Raw genomic sequence first — 19,687 nt, 5'->3', positions numbered from 1 at the left:
GAAGGTAAACCCCCCCCCACACACTCAGGGAACCTTCCCGGTTCTCCTAACCCAGCTGGGTCCCACTGGTCTCTTCCCAAATGTGGGGCCCTACCATCCCCACGCTGAACTCTGCTCTCCCTCCCAACTGCTCTTCCAGTGGTCACTAGCTCTGGCCAGCCCTGCCCCTGCCAGTTCCATTCCTGCCACATGTGGCTTTGTCCTTTTGTGTGAATTATCTTTGGCAAAGTGCCATCTGGAGGGAAAGGGTGTGAAATGCTCAAGGGCTCTGGAGAAGACAGATTTCATGGCCCAAATCTGGGAACCCGACGCTCAGAGGTAAAAATACAGACATCCATTTATGGGGGGACTGCTGTGCACCTCCTCATCTAAACCCATTTTACATATGGGGAAGCCAGCTCATCCCAGGGCACTAGCTGGCCCCACCACCCTGCGGGCAGCAGAGCTTTATGAACTAGCTCATGACCTTAGTGGTCACTACAGCTTTCTGCATGTCAGACACGCACTGAGTAAGCGCTAGTTTAGCCATATGTGGGGCTGTTTACCCCATATCCCTCAGGGTCTCCCGAAGGCCGCCTACAGTTTCCTTGTGCTGTGGTTTCCTCCTTCCAGTTGCCCTGTCCCGAGATCCACCCTCTAGGGTCCACCCCTCCCACCGGGGCCTCTGCCAATCCCAGAAGTTTGTAATAGTAACAGCAGTTTGGGATCTCTAAGTGCCCACCAGGCCTGAAGTCAGGGTGATTGCAGGGCCCTCCGCAGGACCCTCCCCTTGGCAGGACCTGCCAGGCTGCTCACCTAATCCAGGCTGTCTTTTCATTTATGCAAATAGGGGGAGGATGGTGGCAGGGAGTCCCAGACATCGATCACCCCACTTCCCAGCACCAGTCATTCATCAGCGGGGCCTTAAAGATAATACACTTTTTGTTTAAGGCAATTACTTAATCTTGACAAACTCCTGTGTTAAGCAGGGCTATTAGTGGGGCCCATCATTAATCAGCACAAAAGCAGGTGGGTGCTTTTTCTGAACTGCAATCGCTCTTGGGGACCTGGGGTGGGCCCTGTGCCATCCTCACCACCCTAATTACACCAGCAGCATGCTAGCAACCAGCATCCCGCGCGTGCTGCAGGGGCGCCGAGCCACGGGCAGGAAGGGGGCCCATTTTTAACGCCAGTCAGTGCGTTTTCCCAGCCAGGCAGAATGATCCATGGGGGTTATTAGCAGGCACCAGGAACACAGCTGGGGAAAACAGATAACCCCTCCCGCGGGTCCTTCTCAGCCTTGCCTCTGACTTTGCTGGATCCCTGGGCACCACTTAGAAGCTGCTCCATGAAATGCTCCTTCTGTTTGGGGGCCACTCACTTTTGCAAAGGCCAGAAGCAAAGTGGAAATAGCAAGTCCAACTCAGTGCCTCTTTGGAGCTTTTCAGCTCTGCAACTCCTTAGCCGTCACGGCGCCTCTCCCTTGTGCGCCCAGAGGAGGGCCTAGGCCACCTCATGGCTTCCCGTTTGATCTTCACGGTCCTCGAAGAACTCACCCTGGCCTGTCCCTGCTGTAGGAATGTGGGGTAAGAATCCCGTGGATGGCCATGAGCCTGGCGGGTTGCGATAGTAATGAGCAGTGTAACTGACCCTTGCCAGGTCACTGAGCTGCTCTGTGCCTCAGTTTCCTCACCTGTAAAATGAGGATGATAACAATAATAATGGATTCCTTGTCAAGTGCTGTGAGAAGTAAATCAGTCAGCACATGCCACATACTCGAGGGAGCAGGCAGCCCGGAGCATTTGCTGTTAGAGCCGCTGATGTGTTCAGTCTCTGAGGAGGGTCTCAGATGATGGACTGAGTATTCTGTGTACTGCGCTCGTAATGGGTCTCTCTGCTCCTACTCGAATACTGCCTGATACTCTGCCTGATGCTACTCATTATCCAGTACTACTGAGTCTGCTCTTACTACTCTGCAATACTTTCTCTCCGCTGCTGCTGCTCTACTGCTGCTAGGCCTGCTGCTACCTTGTTCAGCAGGACTTCTCGCCTACATCCCAAGTTAATTTCCACAGATCTTCAGCAGCTCCTGGCCACCTTGGCATCGTCAAGGCCTCTTCTCCATTCACGAGAAGGTTCTCTCACGCACACACTCACTCGGCGTGTGTTCTTTAGTCCCTCCTTAGCAGACATGGGGCTCTGACTGAGGAAATGGTCAGCAGGCACATCACCTGCCTGATTTGGAGGGGGCAGAAGAGGAAGGAGGAAGCACCCTAGCAGAGGACACATGTGACCTGGTCTTGATACACAAGCCAGGTGTGAAACAGCTGGCTTCCTGGGGCCTGCAGGGCTGTCCATCTGGTGCTGGGGACAGCCCGTGGGGAGGTCAGGAGAGTGCTGAACGTCACATGCATTCTGTGCACAGCAGTAGGACCTGGGGTCCGCCCATCAAGCAGTTGGATCCCTCCTCTGAGTACCCTGTGTCCCGGGCCTACAGGCAGGGCTGTTGCCGCCGCACCTGAATGGGAAGGAATGGGCCAGGCTGCTCTTGGCCTGTGGAATGGCAGCTCTGGTTTCCCCGCCCCCAAAACACATTGTGTGTGGGAGTTTTCCCCTAGATTTTAAAACCCTGTTTATTTTAAAGGAAGTTGGCTCCGTCTGCTTTTAATTCACACACTTAGCTCATCAAAATATTGTTTTGCAAGGGTATTTTTTTTGATGTCCAGGAAGTCTTTGGAGTTTTTTTCCCTCTCTCTGGGTCCTTCTTGTTGTCTTATTCTAGGAAACAAGATTCTGGGCACTGCTCAGGGTCAGCGGCTTGGGTCACAAGGCTGTTTTTTTCTGTATCTCAGTTTCTCAACTGGTGAAATAGGGGGAATGGGCTGTTCCTGGGATTCTGTGGACTGGTCTCTAGCCCTGCTGGGTGAACCTCCAGTGTCCCCCCAACACACACACACACACACGTACACACACACCCCCTTGGTGAAGTGAAGCACTCTTTTCCACCAGCAGCAATGGGCTGGAGTGGTAGGGTCAAAGAGAATTGCGTTTGCTGGACCATTGTTGAGCCAGTTGGGTCCAGAATTGCGTGGCGCCAGTGCTGCCGAGGGAACGAGCCTTCGGGGAGTGCTGCATGGCTTGGCCCGAGTTTCTCTGCAGCCCTGCCTGATGCCACCCCCTTGCTTTCTGGGGACTCTCTTATTTGTCATAAGGTCTGAGACATCCACATACCTACTGCCTTGTTTGGGAACAAGCCTGAGGAGAGCGTGATGGGTGGCACAATCAAGGGAGACGCAGCTGACAGACTGCTGACTCCCTGGAGGGTCGGGGTGTAGAAAGAGGGAGTGAGGGGGCTGGGGGATGCAAGCCTGACTTGCTGCCCTGGACAGGGCACGTGCTTCACCCACAGAAGCTCATGTAACCCAGTGACCTGGGGAATCATTGTGAGTTAAGTGGAGGAAGAGAGTGACTGAGGGAGGGAGGGAGGGAAGAAATAATAAATGTTCATTTAAGGGACCAAAGAGAAGTCTGCAGGGAGCTAATAGTCAGAAGTGAGGAAGGACTCAGGACGGGGAGAACAGTCATTACCACACTCTCTATACTAATGGGGCTTTTATTTCCCTCGATTAGACTTCCCTCAGCAAGTCTTAAAAACGGTAACTGTTAGGTCTATCTCTACAATAAGGCAGCCGCCAGCTCCATGTGGCTGCCGAACACTGAAATGTCGCTGGTCCTAACTGGGGCACTGTGAATGCAAACTCTACAATGGATTTTGAAAACTTAGCACAAATAAAAATCTATATTAGCTGCATATTAAAACAATATTTTTGATATCTAATGAACTTGTATTATTGTTACTTTTTTAAGTATTTTTTAAAGATTTATTTATTTATTTATACATGCACTGGGTACAGTCAGAAGCACGGGAGCGTGAGAGAATTCACCAGAGCCAGAGCGGGGAGCAGAACAGGCAGAAGGACCGAAGTACACTGCTGAGGGGAGCAGCAGGTGGCAAGAGAGGTCTGCGCGCCATGTGGGACCCTCGCCTGGTGGCCGGGGATAGAACCTGTGCTGCAGAGGCTGCGGGCAGCTTCACAGCCCAGTGCTCAACCGCTGTGCCACTGAGGAGGCCCTGAACTTGTATTATTATTAAAATTATTACCTGGCCCATCCTAGCCTTGGGCTGGCCTTTCTAAGAAGGTGTTATGTGACAAAATATGACAAAATAGCTGCTGGAGACAGAGAGAGAGAGCACAGTGCTAGAATCTGTCCCCTCTTTTAGTTTTTTTTAATGGGGCTTCTAGAAAGTTTAAAATAACATTGTGTGGTCCACATTGAACAGGACCTGGGCTGTGTTTGATGGATGGCAGCTAGAGGGGGCTAGGTAGAGGATGTTTTAAAGAAAAGAATCCCTTTGAGTAACATGTAATCATTGGGACCCTGCTCACAAGAGGCTCCTGAGAAGTGGTCCTTAAAAGACTGACTTCAGTGAAGGAATGAAAAGCATGTTGTAATTAGCTCTTGATGGCAGGAAAGTGAGTGTCCTGAGGAGGTGCTTGAAGGCTGCTTGTTCTCAGGCACATTATGCTCCAGGTTTTGAATCTCAGAGCCTATCTGGGTCTCTGGAATAAGGGGCTCATCCCAAGAAGCCATCACCCCTGGGGCCCGAATGTCATGGCCCCTGAACACCACCACAGAGCCACCACAGGCCCCCGTGGTACCCTGACGGGGGTGAGGCAGGACCCAAGCACCAGACTAGGGGGCGCTTTTGCTAGAGCTCTGTGGGAAAGCGGCCAGATGCTGGCAAAGTACACCTAGGGACAGGTGACATCTTCGGGACCCTGCAGACCAGGCAGAGGAAGAACACAGACAGCCCCATGAAAAGGCAGATGAACCTCCTTAAGTGGGTGTTTCAGGGACAGACAGCATCGAAGCAGCCGGGGTTGCTGGCGCAAGTTAGATGAGTCTGTCAGGAACCAGTAGGACTCAGAGTGGTGCCTGTGCAGGTAAAACTGTGCAGTGTTGTGTCCACACTGGAATGCTCAGATTTATACCAGCCCACCCTGCCCAGCTCCACCTTTGGCTCCAGCTGGTGCCTCTCTCTTTCCTCTAGTCCTTTGGGCTATATTTATGCTTTCTTCAAGGTCCCTTAGGGGCTCACAAAGGAGACCATAGGAGCCATTGTTTCCTGGACCTCAAATCTGTTGATTTGGGGATTTCACATGTTACTTTCTTTGGAACAGACTCTTAGCCAAGCCATTTTTCAAACTTAATCAGGTCCGCTCTCTAAGGTTTATTTTGTCCTAAGATTCTCTAATGTGGGGCTGCACTCATTTATCCTGACAGGTGGACAACCCATGCCACTCCCTATAATGGCAGGGACCTCCAGGGAGGTTCCTATTCCTCTTATTTTAGAATGACTGCCTGAGGGTGTCCTAGTCAGATTGGGAACAATGCCGCAGACAGTGTGACATAAACAGCAGACCTTTTTTTCTCGCAGCTCCAGAAGCCGAGAAGTCCGAATCAGGGTGCCAGCAGATCTCGTGTCTGATGAAGACCTGCTTCCTGCTTCATGGATTGCTGGCTTCTCTGTGTCCTCACATAGCCAAAGGGACAAGGGAGCTACTGGGTCCCTCAGCGAGAGCACGAATCCCATTCATGAGGACTCCACCTCATGTGCCAATCACCTCCCAAAGACCCCTCCCCCAAACACCATAACTTCCAGCATTCGCATTTCAATATATGACTTTGGGGAGATGAAAACATCCAGTCTAGAGCAGAGGGGACAGAGTGCAGCACTGTGCTCGCTCTCTCTCTCTCCAGCAGTTATTTTGTCATATTTTGTCACAAAACACCTTCTTAGAAAGGCCAGCCCGAGGCTAGGATGGGCGGTGTGTACCGGGGGGCCCAGCTGAGACCTTGGTCCTGCCAAGCTCTGTGTGGGAGCAGGCTTGTCTTTGAGCGTCCCGGCCTCAGCCCGCCGGACACCAGCCAGCTTGTGGTGTTGGAATTTCCTGTCTCGTTTTAATTTCCCCTTTTTCTCCCCCCTCAAGTGAGTCAGAAATGCTTTTTAATTGCGTGCTGTGGAGTGCCATTCAGGATATTATTATTCTTATTAAGTGCTTCCTATGGGGTGTTACCTGGGCACAGGAGGGGCGTCTGGAAGCAGCCTGTCCCATGGTTTGTTGTGGGAATAATGGTGCCATGTGCATCAGGCCTAGAAGCCTTGCCTGGTGCTAGAATGAGGCTTTCCTGGACTCTTGCATACTTCCAGCCTCCTTGCTCTGCTACTGGGCTGGTGACTTGGTTCCCTGTGGGAGAAGACATGTGTCTAAAGGGTTGGCCTCTGAACTGGGCAAATTTCAAAGTGGACCAAGGCCACCACAAGCTGGCAGAGGAACACCTGTGCCACCTCCATAGCCTCTGCCAGCTCTGGGTGCACCTTTGTTCTTGTTGCATGGCAAAGCCCACAATGCCCATACCCTATGCCTTCACAGCCTGCCTTTCTGGGGGTGTTCTGACCTTGCAGCCGCTACACGGAAGCCCTGGTGAACGGGGCAGAGTGGCGGTGAGTGGGGTTCCAACTTCACGCCCAGGACTGTCTCTCATCAACCAGATGGAGTTCCTCTAGCTGCACACACACTCCAGGGGCGCACACATAGCAGGCACGACTACAAGCTCTTACCTCCTGTTACGTCCAGTGCAGTGGAAACGCTGATGCTCTAGCGGGCTCTGGGAATGTAAAATGCATGAGAGGCCCATGGTTTTCCTCCCGTGGCCCCTGGCAAGTGTTGTCAGGATCACTTATCACTGCACATGTTCAGGCCCACCCCAGGCTTCTGAAACATTTCAGCAACCCCTGCACGTGATTTGGGAGTCTAAGAATCACTGTTAGCGCCTGGTAGGTGCTCCGTCCATCATGTGCCTCTTGTAATGTGCGTCTGGTCATTCAGTCCCCAGGAGGACTGCAGGAAGAGGTGTTCTGAGTCCTCTCTATATAAGAGGGGCAAGATTTGGACCTGGAGCCACATTCTGCTCAGCTGTGGGCCAGGGCACAATTGAGTCTTCTGGACTCTGTCCATACTACCGATGAACCTGAAGAAAGTTTATCCTCCTCCTTCCCTTTGACTCTCCCAGCCCTGGTTGCTTTAGAGCCCGACTCCAAAACCTCCTCTTTCAGGGAGTCTTCCTGATTGCTCTGGGCCCATAAAAGCCTCCCTTTCCTGACTCCAGAAGCCCCCCACGGAATCACATAGGCCCCCCAGCTTTGCAGAGAGCCTCCACAGAGGCATCCAGGGTACTCCCTGTGGGCAGGAACTATGCTCCCTTTCTCTGGGGTCTCCAAGGCACATGAGCAGTTTCCTCCCACACTGGCTGTAGGGGAGCCACAGGAGAGCCAGTGGGCTATGGGTGTAGCTTCCATCCTCTGGACTGTGGTGGGGTGGGACTCAGAGCTCTGCCCAGGTGGTGGGCAGCTTTGCTGTGGATTCCAGAGAAGGTGGAGCTGGAGCCTCTGCAGGTCAGGGTCTTGCAGGAGGGACGATGTGACGGAACCACATCATATTCCTAGGTCAGACCCTTCTTTGGAGCTGGTGCCTTCATTTCTGTTATCGTGTGGGAAGCCTTTAGCTCCGGGTTCCCTGAGGACAGTAGGCCTGTGATCTCCACAGCGGTGGGAGATAGCAGAGCCCTGTCCTATGAGATTATGTGCAAGTTTAGCCTTAACACCTAAAACACAGGCCTTAGCTGGCAGACAGCAAATGTCAGCAGCAGCTGAAGGGCCGGCAGATTATCAGGTTCATCAAATAAAGGTGCTGTAGTCCTCTCTTCCCTACATGATGAACATTTTTCATTTTGCAAAGTGTGTTCACATTCCAATTCCCTGTAGGGTTAAGCAGTTTCATTGACTAAGTTAGGCATTTGGGAGTGGAATCCATAATAGCAATCTCTCTGTTGGCTTGGGAGAGTCTTTGGCGACCATGTAGCCAGCATGTTCTCCTCAGAGGTGAACTTGCTATTGTTTGCCTGACTCAGGCCCAATCTGGGTTGCAGACATGGCAGCTGTATGGGTACAGGCCCCACTTCCTGCTCCCTCTGCCAGTGCCTATGCAGACGCTGCATGGGAGAGCTACATGCGTCGGCCTGAAGATGTCATCACAGTTCAGCTGGCCTAACTAACCACTCGGTCCAGCTTGTCAACTATGTCTTCCACCCCCTATTTCCTGAAGGGAGAACTGGGTTTGTTTTGAGGAAATTGAATCATAAAAAGGACACCATCCAGGACCGCCTTCCAGCACGTGGGAGGTGTCACATTCTCTCTGGGGCCAATCACATTCTCTCTGCCTTGGTCTTCTTTTGCCACTGACTTTCCCAAGAGCTGCAGTGCAGGGTGATGTGGCTAAAGGCAGATGAGGAGAAGACAGGATACAGATACATTTAAAAAAAAATGAAAAATAACTCAAAATTTCCAGCAATCTTGAAATACCAGGCCATGCAAGAGTCCCCTTTTCATCTCAGGCAGACAATAGTGAACGGTAGGAAACACTAGAGTTCATAGTAGCTGAGTTGAGCCTCTTTGTGACTGGGCACATGGAGATGGGGGTGGTAGTAGCAGTCTCTGGTCAAAGCCCATGACCGCTCCCACGCTAACAAGACTAGTTGGGTACCACTGAGTTCACATGGCGTACGTGTCCAGCAGTGGATGCCACACCTGACTTTCTGTGTGGTGCATCTCAGGGTGCCTTAAACCAAGGATCAAGGAAAAGATCCCATCTCCCCCTAGCAGCAGCGTCCTCATACCCATCTCCTCTAGGATTCATAGTGATGAGGAAAGGGAAGGGCCAATTTCCAAGTTCCTGCTCTCTGCCAGCAGTGCAAATATGCACAACCTTGTTGTCCTTCCTATTTTATAGATGCAGACACTGAAGCTTGGTGCATTAGTAAACAACAAAACCAGGGTTCACACCCAGGACTGTCTGGATTTAGGGGTCTCATGCTTCCTACTTCTGATGCAAGCTCCGCGGACCTCAGGAACGGGTCATCACCCTTAAGACTGTCATTTGACTGATGTGTAACTCAGAAGCAAGCCAGAGTTCACTGTTACTGTAAAGTTCACTGGGTTTGACTGCAAGCCTGCCCCTCTCCTCCATACCTGCCCCTCCCTTCTCCAAAGTTGCAAGTGCCTCTGCTGCCTGTGTCCTTCCATTAGGGCAAAAGCCACCTGGTAAGTCATCTACACTTTAGTGTGAATTTGTGTCATGCTGACTTTACCAAAGTCTGTTTGTTTATAAGAAAAATAATGAGAGCCTCCCTAGTGGTGCAACGGGTTGAGCGCAGCGCTGTGAGGCTGGCCGCAGCCACTGTAGCATGAGTTCAATCCCCGGCCAGCCAGGGAGCAACCCACATGGCGCAGCAGACCTCTCCTGACTCGCCTGCTGCTTCCTTCAGCAGTGTGCTTCAGTCTGTCTGCCTGTTCTGTTCCCCGCTCTGTCTCTGGTGAATCCTCTCACCCCCACACCTCTGGCCTGTACCCCAGCTCTTGTATGCATGAATAAATAAATCTTAAAAAAAAAAGAAAAATAATGAAATAATTGCACTGCATATTATTGATATTTAAGACTTAGGGAAAATATAAGGTAAAGGAACGTAGTCAATTAGTCACTAACAAGGAATTGCAAGCAGAGTCCCCTGCAGTAAGAGAGAAATTAGGGGCCAAGAACTCCTTTCCAAGCCTCCAGCCCCACCAAACTGGAATGTCTCCATTTCAGCTTATCAGAGGCCAGCTGGAACCCACTAGAATATTGGTGATACAGCACTGGCCTCCTGTATGGTGGCCAAGAAGGTGTGACCAGCTGCCCAAGCAGGATAGAGATCCGTGTCTTGCCTCTGGCCTCCCTCCCAGGGCCCACAGGATGCACTGAGATATGTTGCGCCTCTTCTTTACACAGACAGACCTGTATTTGACCACCAGACCTCCTCTCAGAGACCGCAGCCTGCACCTTGCGTGCTCAGTGTCTGGGCAGTGAGACTCCTCTCCAGGAAGCCCATTTCTTCTGGTCCCAGGCACAGAGCACACCAGTCTGCGAGCTCCATGCTCAGTCCCTCTTGCAGATTGAGCTCTTCTCTAGAGACTGGCAGCCCAGAGTATATCCCCCAACACACCCGGCCTCTCCTAGGAGATGGCCGTCTTCACCTTGCTAGCCACTCCAGCAATGGGATGGCCTCACAGGGCCTCTCGGACTCAGCCCTCAGGGCAGCGCCTCTGTGTTGTAGCAACACATGACTTCATCCGAGGAGAATTCCTCCTACCACTGACACAGTCGCTCGCTCACATTGGGACACCCTCTTTTCTCGAGTCTTTGTCTAAGCCCTCTGCCGACCCCATGCATCCTCTCCCGTGGGATGCACCAGAGTCCTTATGATGGGGCCTTAATTAACTGGAGCCCGGCTTGCAGGATGGGCCTTCCTTGCCTCCCTTCCTGTGCCCTCCTTGCTCACACAGCACAATCCTTATTCCATGGGCACTAAACAGCCCCTCACCCCTGGGACCACCAGCCAAGGAGCGTTTGCTATTTCAAACTTAAAGCAGAGAAACGCTGGGTTTTCAAAAAACAGCCATCGCTCCATCATCCTCAGCTTCCCAGACTGTCAGTCTTTCTGTGAAGGATCAAAAACAAATGTGCGTTTTGGGGAGGGTGGAGGGCTATTCATAGAAAATTCCCATCTTAGAGTTTCTTCCCCAGAAACTTAAAAAGAGAGCCATTTCTTTGAAATGGCATATGGTGTATGTGTTTTCCCCTCTGCCGGAAGGACATGATCTAGTTTGGATTTTTTTTTTAACTTAAAAAAAGAGAAACCACAATGAAAACAATGTGTGGAAGAATCTCGTTCAATATGTCACTTGATGGCTCTTTCTCTTCATGTTGCTTGGGCACTGCTGATGGGCTCCGGATGGAGTGATTTCCTGAGTCTCTGGGTTTCCACTGGGGCTCGTGAGGACAGTTCTTGCTCATCCGTAAGGGTCCTGAGACCTCAGATGAGCTGGGGCCAATCTTCATCCCTCAGTTTACGTGGGTGAAAGTCGGTCCAGTTGGAGGGGGTCACCCTATCACCCTACGCGTGGGCCCAGGTGATTGGGCTTGTGAGCTGAGTGAATCTAGAAGGGCCACTGGGTGAGTGAGATGTACAGAGAGAGTCATGGAGGCGAAACAGTGCCTGCACCCTGAGTCTTTCCATCACCTGCTGGGGGTCCCCTCTGAAGCCTAGCATGTCCCTGGCCGGGACGAGCACGAATTCTCCCAAGGAGCAGTAAACATCATAGACTGTGAGATTACACTGGTAGGAAGAACATTCCAGCCCATCTAATCCCCTTTGTGCAGATGGATAATGTGAGCCCGGAAAAGGGACATCCTTTTACCAAACTCCCATCACCCCTTCTAGGCAGGGCCAGTCTGGGATTCCAGGCACATGCTCCACCTCTGTCCTTACCACCTGACCCCTTATGTGGCCCTCTGAGAAGCTGCATCAGAGCACAGGACTCCCTGCAAAAGAGCCCCCAGGGCTTCCCACATCACGACACAAACTCAAGGTCTTCCCCCGGCCCACCTGTCTTCTAGAACTGATTCTCCTGGCTTCCCCTGCACCCCTCTGCCCCAGCCAGGTTAGCCTTCCCGTTGAGATCACAGAGCTCTTCCCCTCCCAGGTCTTTCTGTTTGTTGCGCCCCTTACCTGAAGCTCCCTCTCCTCCAGAAAGCCCTGACTTCCTCCTCCAATTTCTCCAAGCTCCCTCTGATCCCTTCCCCTTTTCTTCTTAGCTGCATCACCCTCTGACATTATGTTATACATGTTTTTCCTAGTTTGTTCAGCACTTGTATCCTCATAGGGGAAAGCTCTGTGAACGCAGTAGTGCAGGCTGCCTTGGCGCCTCACTGCTCCCAGGGCCTAGAACAGTGCCTGCTGCACAGCAAGCACAAGGAAATGAATGAGTGAGTAAATGAATGAATGGATGAATAAATGAATACTCATCATACCCATCCAGTGGCTGTTGCCCAAAGGTAGCCCACTGATGTGAATGAATTTGGTGGCCTCTCTGAGAGTGGGCAGAGAGAGAGGTCTGGATAGCAGGGGTCCCTGGCTTAGACTCCTTGCTCCTTTACCTGTTAGCTGAGCCTAGGCACATCTGCCCACCCTGGAGCCAGAGCTGGGTGCAGCTGTGTTGGAGCATGAATGCTCAGGCCCAGTAGGGCCTGCTGTACACTGGAAGCTGGGCTGTGCTTGGGCAACCACGTGAGGCTTGGATGGGAGGAGAGCAAGAAAGCACCTGTCACAAAAGGCCTGGTCATTGCACTCCTAGAAATAAATACACACCACTCTGAGCCTCGTGCTTTCCCAAACAGTGTGAGGTGCCGTATTCAAGCCCCACATGGCAGCAGACCTCATCACAGATGAGCACCACCGCCCGACTTTGCCACCCTCAAGCTGCTGGCCAACCTAACATCTCTGCTCACAGCCAGTGAGGTGGAGGGGACGATCTGGATTAGATGGTTTTGGGGGATCCCCTTTAATCTTTGCAGGTACAAATTCAAAGAGAAAAGGAGCATATCAGGCTGCTGGGGGATAGCCAGTGGGAAGATCGGGAATTCTGGGGTGAATACAGCCTCCTTGGGTTGCTGTGAAGACCCTGGAATTGGTATTTGCAAAATACTTAAAGTCAGGCCTGCCACTCGGTCTTTGTTAAATATAATTTGTAAGTAAGGTAGAGACAGCAGGACCCCACGGATCACGCTTGCTCCCAGGGACCTGCCTCTGTGTATTCATCTGGGCTGAGCATGGCCTTGGATTCTCCTCCTGGCTGTGCCATTTTAGCCTGTGACTTTGGTGCTGAAATAAACCTTGGCCTCCATTTCCTTATCTGTGAAATGGACTTAATAGCACTCACCCTGGAGGCATTGGGGGCTTTTGAATATACATGGAGATGTTCAAAAATACACAGAAGCAAGCCATTTTTATCTTGTTTGTTTTTTTTTTAAGATTATTTTTATTTATGCATACAAGAACCAGGTGTAGGCCGAGACAGAGTGGGGAGCAGAATAGGCAGATCCACTGAAATACACTGCTGAGGGGAGCAGTGGGCGAGACAGGAGAGGTCTGCTGCACCACGGGTCACCTCCCTGGCCAGGGATTGAACTTGTGACGCAGTGGTTGGCAATAGCTTGATAGTGCTGAGACTTTAAGCTTTGTGCCACCAGGGAAGGCTGGTCTGCATGGTCACATTATTAAAAAAAAAAACAAAAAGGCCCTTTCCTGCCCAATACTGCTTCCTGCTGACTCCACTAGGGGGTCAGGCAATGCAGTCTGTGCCTAGTCTGTCAGCGGGCCTCATATGGCCCTCACCCCCTGAAGGTTTGTAGTGAGCAACTTCTCCCAAGTCCCACAGCTAGTAAATGAAATATTCATAGTTTGGTTATGGACTGTGGGACTCCAAATATTAGTGATATCTGTCATCCTTAGTAGTCACCCTGTGTGCCTATGGGCTCAGTACCTCCCCTGCAGAAATGTTTTACCTTCACATCAACCATAATGCTAGTTACTGTGACCCGTTTTCAGCTCCAACAGACTCAGAGATAAGGAAGCCTGCTTAGAGAGTCCTGCAACTGGGGACAACAATTTTGGCCTCAGGGATTTTGACTCTTAGAGGCTGCCTGGTCAAGGGCCTAATGGGAAAAAGGAGAGAGTAGTGGTTTTAGTAATAATCAGCTTCAGAAGTGAAGGGTGGGTCAGAGGGACTGGACAATATGCCTGTACTGTGGCCCCTTTAAGTTCAAGATCTGTGGAGTTTGGATTTAACGAATTGATTTAATCACAGTGAATAGATTCACTTTCTTTGTACCCAGCACCTGTGGATGGGGCCAAGATTGTGGAATTAGGTAAATAAAATTGAATATGTAAAAAAAATTAAGGTTAAAATTCCAGGAGAAAAGTTTACTCTTGTCAGAATGAATTGCATTCACCCATGCATCTGTCCACTGACTAATGAAGCCAGTGGAATATTATGCAGCCTTAAAAAGGAAATGCTGACCAATGTTATGATAGCTGAGTAAAATAAGACAGTCATCAGAGGACAACTACTGTACGAGTCCACTCACATGAGGCATCTAGAATAGTCAAATACATGGAAACAGTAAGTAGAATGGTGGTGGCCAGCAAATGGGGCAGGGAAATAGAAAATTTAGTCAGGGGGAATGAAGAATCCTAGAAATAAATGGTGCTACCACAGCAATGTGAGTGCTTTTAATATCACTAAACTGTGTACTTAAAAATGATTAAAATATACATTTTATCACAATTTTTAAGAAAAGGAATTCATAAGGCGGTACCAGAATCTGTCTGCACAGAAACAGCAGCATTATCTGTCTGCATTTATTGCTGTAGACATGGAAGTCAGCTGATCAATTGTATGCCAAGCAAACTCATTGTATTTCTCTAAAAACCTCAGCAATTCAGACTCAACCCTGAATCCCACCGGCCCATGCCTGCAGCCTGAGAGAGTTGATGGAGAAGTCTCCACTTCTGAGCCCTTTTCTCAGTCTAACTGCTTTTTAAAGAGCCTTGTTTTCCTGAAGCCTGTAATTACGTTTGCCTCCAGGGTACTCAGGCGTTTTTTTTTTAATAAGCAAAGAGCATCCTACAATTATGATGATTTGTTGAGGACAGGCCAAGCACAGACAGGAGGCTGACTCACCTCTGGAAACGAAGCTCACGTGTTGGTGTTTGTGTCTCGGAGGCCCTGCCGGCGCACTCCCGGTCACTAATTAATATTAAGAGCTGGAGAGTTAACAGACCCACGTAGGTGTCCGCTGTGTGCCCCTGACAGGCCAGGGCAGGCAGCTCAGTGGGATCTGGCCTTCCTGAGGCTGACCGCAGCCGGGAACAGGGCCTGGCTTCAGAGGTGGTTCTAGGTAAATATTTCCAGCCGGTGTAACGGCCGCGTCCGGATGCCGTCGTAACCTGGGGCTGCTGGAGCCACAGGCCGTGGAGGCCGGCATGGGCAGAAGCCTGCCGGCTCTGTCAGCCCTGATTTGCCGGCCCAGCCTGTAATCTCCTGGAGTTCAAAGAGTACCTAGTTGCTTGTCTTTGTCAAGAGCATGGTCGGGGATCTTTTATGTGAAAGATGTAGGGTTCTCGGTCTGACTTTGATTATTTATTCATCCTGCTTCGTGGGTGTGTGATAGCCCTGGTGTGGAGGAGCCCCCATCCCGACTGCCTTGCTCTGAAATTCATTGAGCTTTAAAGCCCTTTGAAAATGGCTTTGCCAGGGAGGGGTAAAGTTTTTGAAGTCCTGTTTCTCTCTCCCCCTCCGCAGTGCCGCAGCACCTTCTGCCACCGTTCCATGCTCCCTTGCCGCTTGACATGCGACACCAGGAGGGAAGGTACCATTACGAGCCTCACTCTGTCCATGGCGTGCACGGGTAAGTCCAGCCCTCTGCCCGCTGCCCCAGTCGACCATCACCTTGGCCACCTCTCCCGACTCTGTCTTTTTGTCTTTGGAGTTCTTGATCTGCATCTTCATGAACAGACTGTCACCGCTGCTATGAGTACACAGACCCGGGACCGTGCATCCATCAAGACCGTGTAGCCACACAAGACCAGCTCCCTCTGGTCTTGTACCTCCCCACTTCCTTGGCTGCAGGCTGTCCTGGTGTGTCCATAAGCACCCCAAGGTGCTTTCCTACCCACCCAGTGGGAACCCCCTCCAGACCAAATGCCCCATGCAAGTACAGTGACTTTAGTTATGTGTTGTTCTAGCATAATCCAGGTGCCCCTTTAACGCTCTCAAGTGTCTCAGTTGGACTATAAATAATAGGGTCATTCTACTGATAAGGACGGGTTCAAAGTTATACTTTGGGGCTTCTTTCTACTCCCTGCTTTGAGACCCACCTGGGGGAAGGGCTGTCTTTTGTGTGGTCTCATTATTCCTAATATTACCCCTTTTCGTTCCCACCTGGGGCCTGGAAGCCCATAGCTGATGTCACTGTTCTCAGTTTTTTATGACTCAGAGGCTCCGGGCTCTTGTCACCCCATCATTTTTGCTTCCAGAAAAAAACTTCCCTCCATCCCCAACATCTCTGCTGCTCCGTCCTGCGTGAGTGGGGATCTGCTGCAAGGATCTGCAGATTCCAAGGCTCCTTTGACTGAGCCACCTCACCTGTCCATGGCAATCCCGTCACTTGTCCCCATGCTTCAGGTCCTGCTCCCAGCCTGCCTAGATCGTCGCTCTTCCTAGCCACCTTCTACACATTCCCTAAGCCTCAGCTCAGGAGCTACCTCCTTCTGGGGGCACTGAGATCCCCGACACTGAGTGGGGATCCTTCTCCAGCTCTCCAGCCCACTGCCCCCCAACAGAATCTCAGCTTCCCTGTCACTTCTTCAACAATAAGGCACACTGCCCACATCCACGGAGTACAGAGCCCTTCTCACGCCATCACCCATGGATGCACGGCCTCACTGCTTCTCCCACCTCCCACTCAAACTAAGTCAGTAAACACTTGTTGGGCGCGCACTGTGTCCAGGTACTGTGCCTGGTTGGAAGGTAGGTGACTGGGCAGGTGGCCCAGACTCTAGGCACCTACTGCTCCTCCAGGGCAGATCTCACATGATTATTTTCTTTCTTAAAATAGCTTTCATGTTGCTATTATATCAGACATATAAAAACAGTTGCAAAAATAATGCAAAGATTTCCTGTCGACATCTCCCCCCAGCTCCTCAAATGTTAACATCTTACGTAACCAAAGATAGTACAGTGCCATTAACTAATTTTTCAACCTCATGCAAATGTGATCAGTTGCCAGCTAATGTCTCTTTTCCTTCCCAGGATTCAGCTTTTGCATTTACTGTCATATCTCCTTAGTCATCTTTAGTCCAGGACTCTTGCTCAGTCTCTTGTCTTTCACAACCTTTGCATTTTGGAAAGGACAGGCCAGTTACTGTGCAAAATGTCCTTGATTTGGGTTTGTCTGACACTGCCTCATGATTCAGTTCAGAATATGCATTTTGGGGAAGAAGACCATAGAAGTGGTGTCACGATGCCAGGCACGGCGCCACTTCTTAGGGCTGCAGAAGTTAGTTTTGATCATTGGGGTAAGGGGAGGTCCAGTGGCTTTCTCCATTTTGCAGTTGGTCCCTTCGGAATTAATATGTATTTTGTGGGGTAGCACTTTGATAATATGTAAATATCCTGTTTCCCATCATGTTTTCACCCACTGACTTTAATATTCAGTGACGGTTCTCTTGCTAGAAACAGTTATTGCTAGTGTTTGTTAAATGCTAGTTTTCTTTTTCCCTCATTCTTTCCACATTTATTGATTAGAATTCTACCATAAGAAAGAGCTGTCCTTCTTCCCCATTTCTGTCTTTCTTTGATAATTTATTTATATCAAATAAATGCATGGATATATATATTATTTTATGAGTTATACTCTGTTATTATCACTAGTTATCATACTGTTCAAATTGTCCCGGATTTGGGAATAGGGGGTCCTTCAGGATTTCTCCCATATCCTTCAGACATGTGGGGTATTTTCATTTTATTTTGGCATCTGTAGCTGGTTCTCACGTGGTTAGACCTCGTCAGTGACTGGGCTGTTCCAGCCCTCTGCCCACCTCCTAGGCAGCTTCTGGAAGGTGTATAAATCTGGAGCTAGTAGATCACCCCAAATCATTGGGTTGGTGGCAAGCGAATATGTACCAAGGGAGCTGAGTTCCTGTTTGGGAGGGGATTGGAATTGCCTGTTCGGTGTCACAGGACAGGGACACAGGCTTCCTGTCCAAGGCTGGTCAGAGAGGTAGACAATGCTGGAAGCTCCCTGGAGGGGGAGCCCACAGGGTTTACATCTCTGTAGGTGACTACCCTGGTTCACATCTCCCCACATACCTTGGGGCAAAAACAGAGATCTAAGAAAACCCCACCATTGGTGACTATAATTTCTGATGGTAACAAACCTTGCCAACATACTTCGGGCGTCTCATCTCTTAATCCTTTCAAGAACCCTGTAAGATAGACTTTTTTTTAATCATCCCCATTTTACAGATGAAGGAACTGAGGCAGCACAGAGATGTTAAATAACTCGCCTTCAGGGCCGCTCACCTGGAGAGAGGGGTTAGAAGTGTAATGATCGCCTTGGCCCTCAGCCTCACTCATGGACCTCAAGTACCTTATATGGTCCATGTGATTCTTTCTTAAAAGCATATATATCCCTTTGTTAGGGTCCCACCCTCGGGTCAGCAGTTCCCCAAACCCTGGAGCAGCAGCACCAGTGTTCCCTGGGAGCCTGGTAGGAATGCAGAGTCGCGGGCCCCACCCCAGACCTGCTGAGTCAGAGTCTCAGACCATCTGTGTTTAACACAACCTCCGGGTGATGTTGCTGCAGGCTCAGGCCTAGGGTGTTCTGGTTGCAGGCAGGGACTTGCCACTGAATAAGGGTCCCCCGGTGCTGTCCCTCCAGAGCTAATTGGGACCTGTGGGCTTTAATGCCACCCCCAAACCTTATCCAGCCTTTGCCATTTCCCAGCTCTGGTTAAACACAGTCGTTCCCTCTCTGGGTCTGCTTCCTTCCTGACCTGTGAAGGCAGGTGTAGGCAGAGCCCCTGAGGAAGTAGAAAGTGATGATGGCAGGCAGCCGGTAAAGTCTGACCAGGCCAGCTGGCCTTGGAGATGGCCTTGGTGCTCACGGGCCTAGATGGCTCTTTCACTAGATTTGATCGCTGAAGGATAGCGTAGTAGTTTCCTATAGTTCTGTAACAAATTACCTCTAACTTAGTGGCTTAACAATACATTTATTCTCACACAAGGCTGGAGGCTAGAAGTCTGAAGTAAGTCCTATGTCCCTAAAATCAAGATTTTGGCAGGACTAGAGCTCCTTCTGGAGGCTCTAGGAAAGCATCTCTTTCCTCGACTTTTCTAGCTCCCAGACGCTGCCTGCTTTCCTGGCCCATGCCGCTGCCTCTTGTCACATCTCCTTTTCTCCCCACCTCCGCCTGACTTCTTCTTCATCTTCTGCTATAGCTTTCTCTTTCTTCCTCTCCTTCTCTGGACGGCTTCTAGGGCCACCTGGATCATCTCGGATAATCTTCCTGTGCTGAGACCCTTCATCCATCTGCACATCCATTTCCCCATAGAAGGGAGCCAGTTCCTGGGATTAGGATGTGAGCATCTGTGGGGTCATTACTCAGGTGCCTGTGGTGAGTCTGGCATCACCCGCAGGGTGGTGTCTGGGGTGTCACTCACTTGCTCCGGGCTTTGCTGTGGCGCCTGCACGCTATTACACTCAGTTATCTTCCCACAGCCCCGGGAGATGGGGTTAGAACCTGCATCTCACAGCTGCTGGTGCTGAGACTAGGAGAGGTGAGCTGACTTCTACCCATCTTCCCACAAGGCCAGTGTGCTTGTGTCTGCTCAAGGGTTGAGGGGAACAGGCTTTCCGGCGCAGGCTCCCCTCCCCAGCCAGGGAGGGGCTTGTCCCCTTCACTGCCCAGTGAGGAGCAGCAGCATGTGTTCCCAGAGCCCGGGTCCTGCTGGGCTACCAGGGCTCCATATTATCCTCAGGACAGTTGATCCCTGCCCAGGCCCTAGGGGGACACAGTGAGCTCTTCAGGGCTAGCCTCCAGCTCCGGGGGGCCCACCCTTGGCCCCCACCCCCAGCGCCCCAGGTGG

The 19,687-nt window shown here is 50.9% G+C and overlaps 1 protein-coding gene across 1 annotated transcript in view; it reads left to right on the top strand.

Moving 5' to 3' along the window:
* The window catches only part of GLI2 (GLI family zinc finger 2), a gene marked incomplete at both ends in the record, with an annotated part of 174,374 nt that overhangs the window by 101,847 nt on the left and 52,840 nt on the right, over positions 1 to 19,687 (top strand). The window contains one exon of the mRNA XM_084245068.1: positions 15,341 to 15,446. Within this exon, the coding sequence (XP_084101194.1) occupies positions 15,341 to 15,446 (106 nt within the window). The remainder of the gene's footprint in view (positions 1 to 15,340; positions 15,447 to 19,687) is intronic.

The sequence above is a fragment of the Talpa europaea genome, assembly GCF_964194135.1.
Source record: "Talpa europaea genome assembly, chromosome: 1".
Classification (NCBI taxonomy): Eukaryota; Metazoa; Chordata; class Mammalia; order Eulipotyphla; family Talpidae; genus Talpa; species Talpa europaea.
Note: the sequence above shows the minus strand (reverse complement) of the source record. Positions and strands in the feature narration are given on the sequence as shown.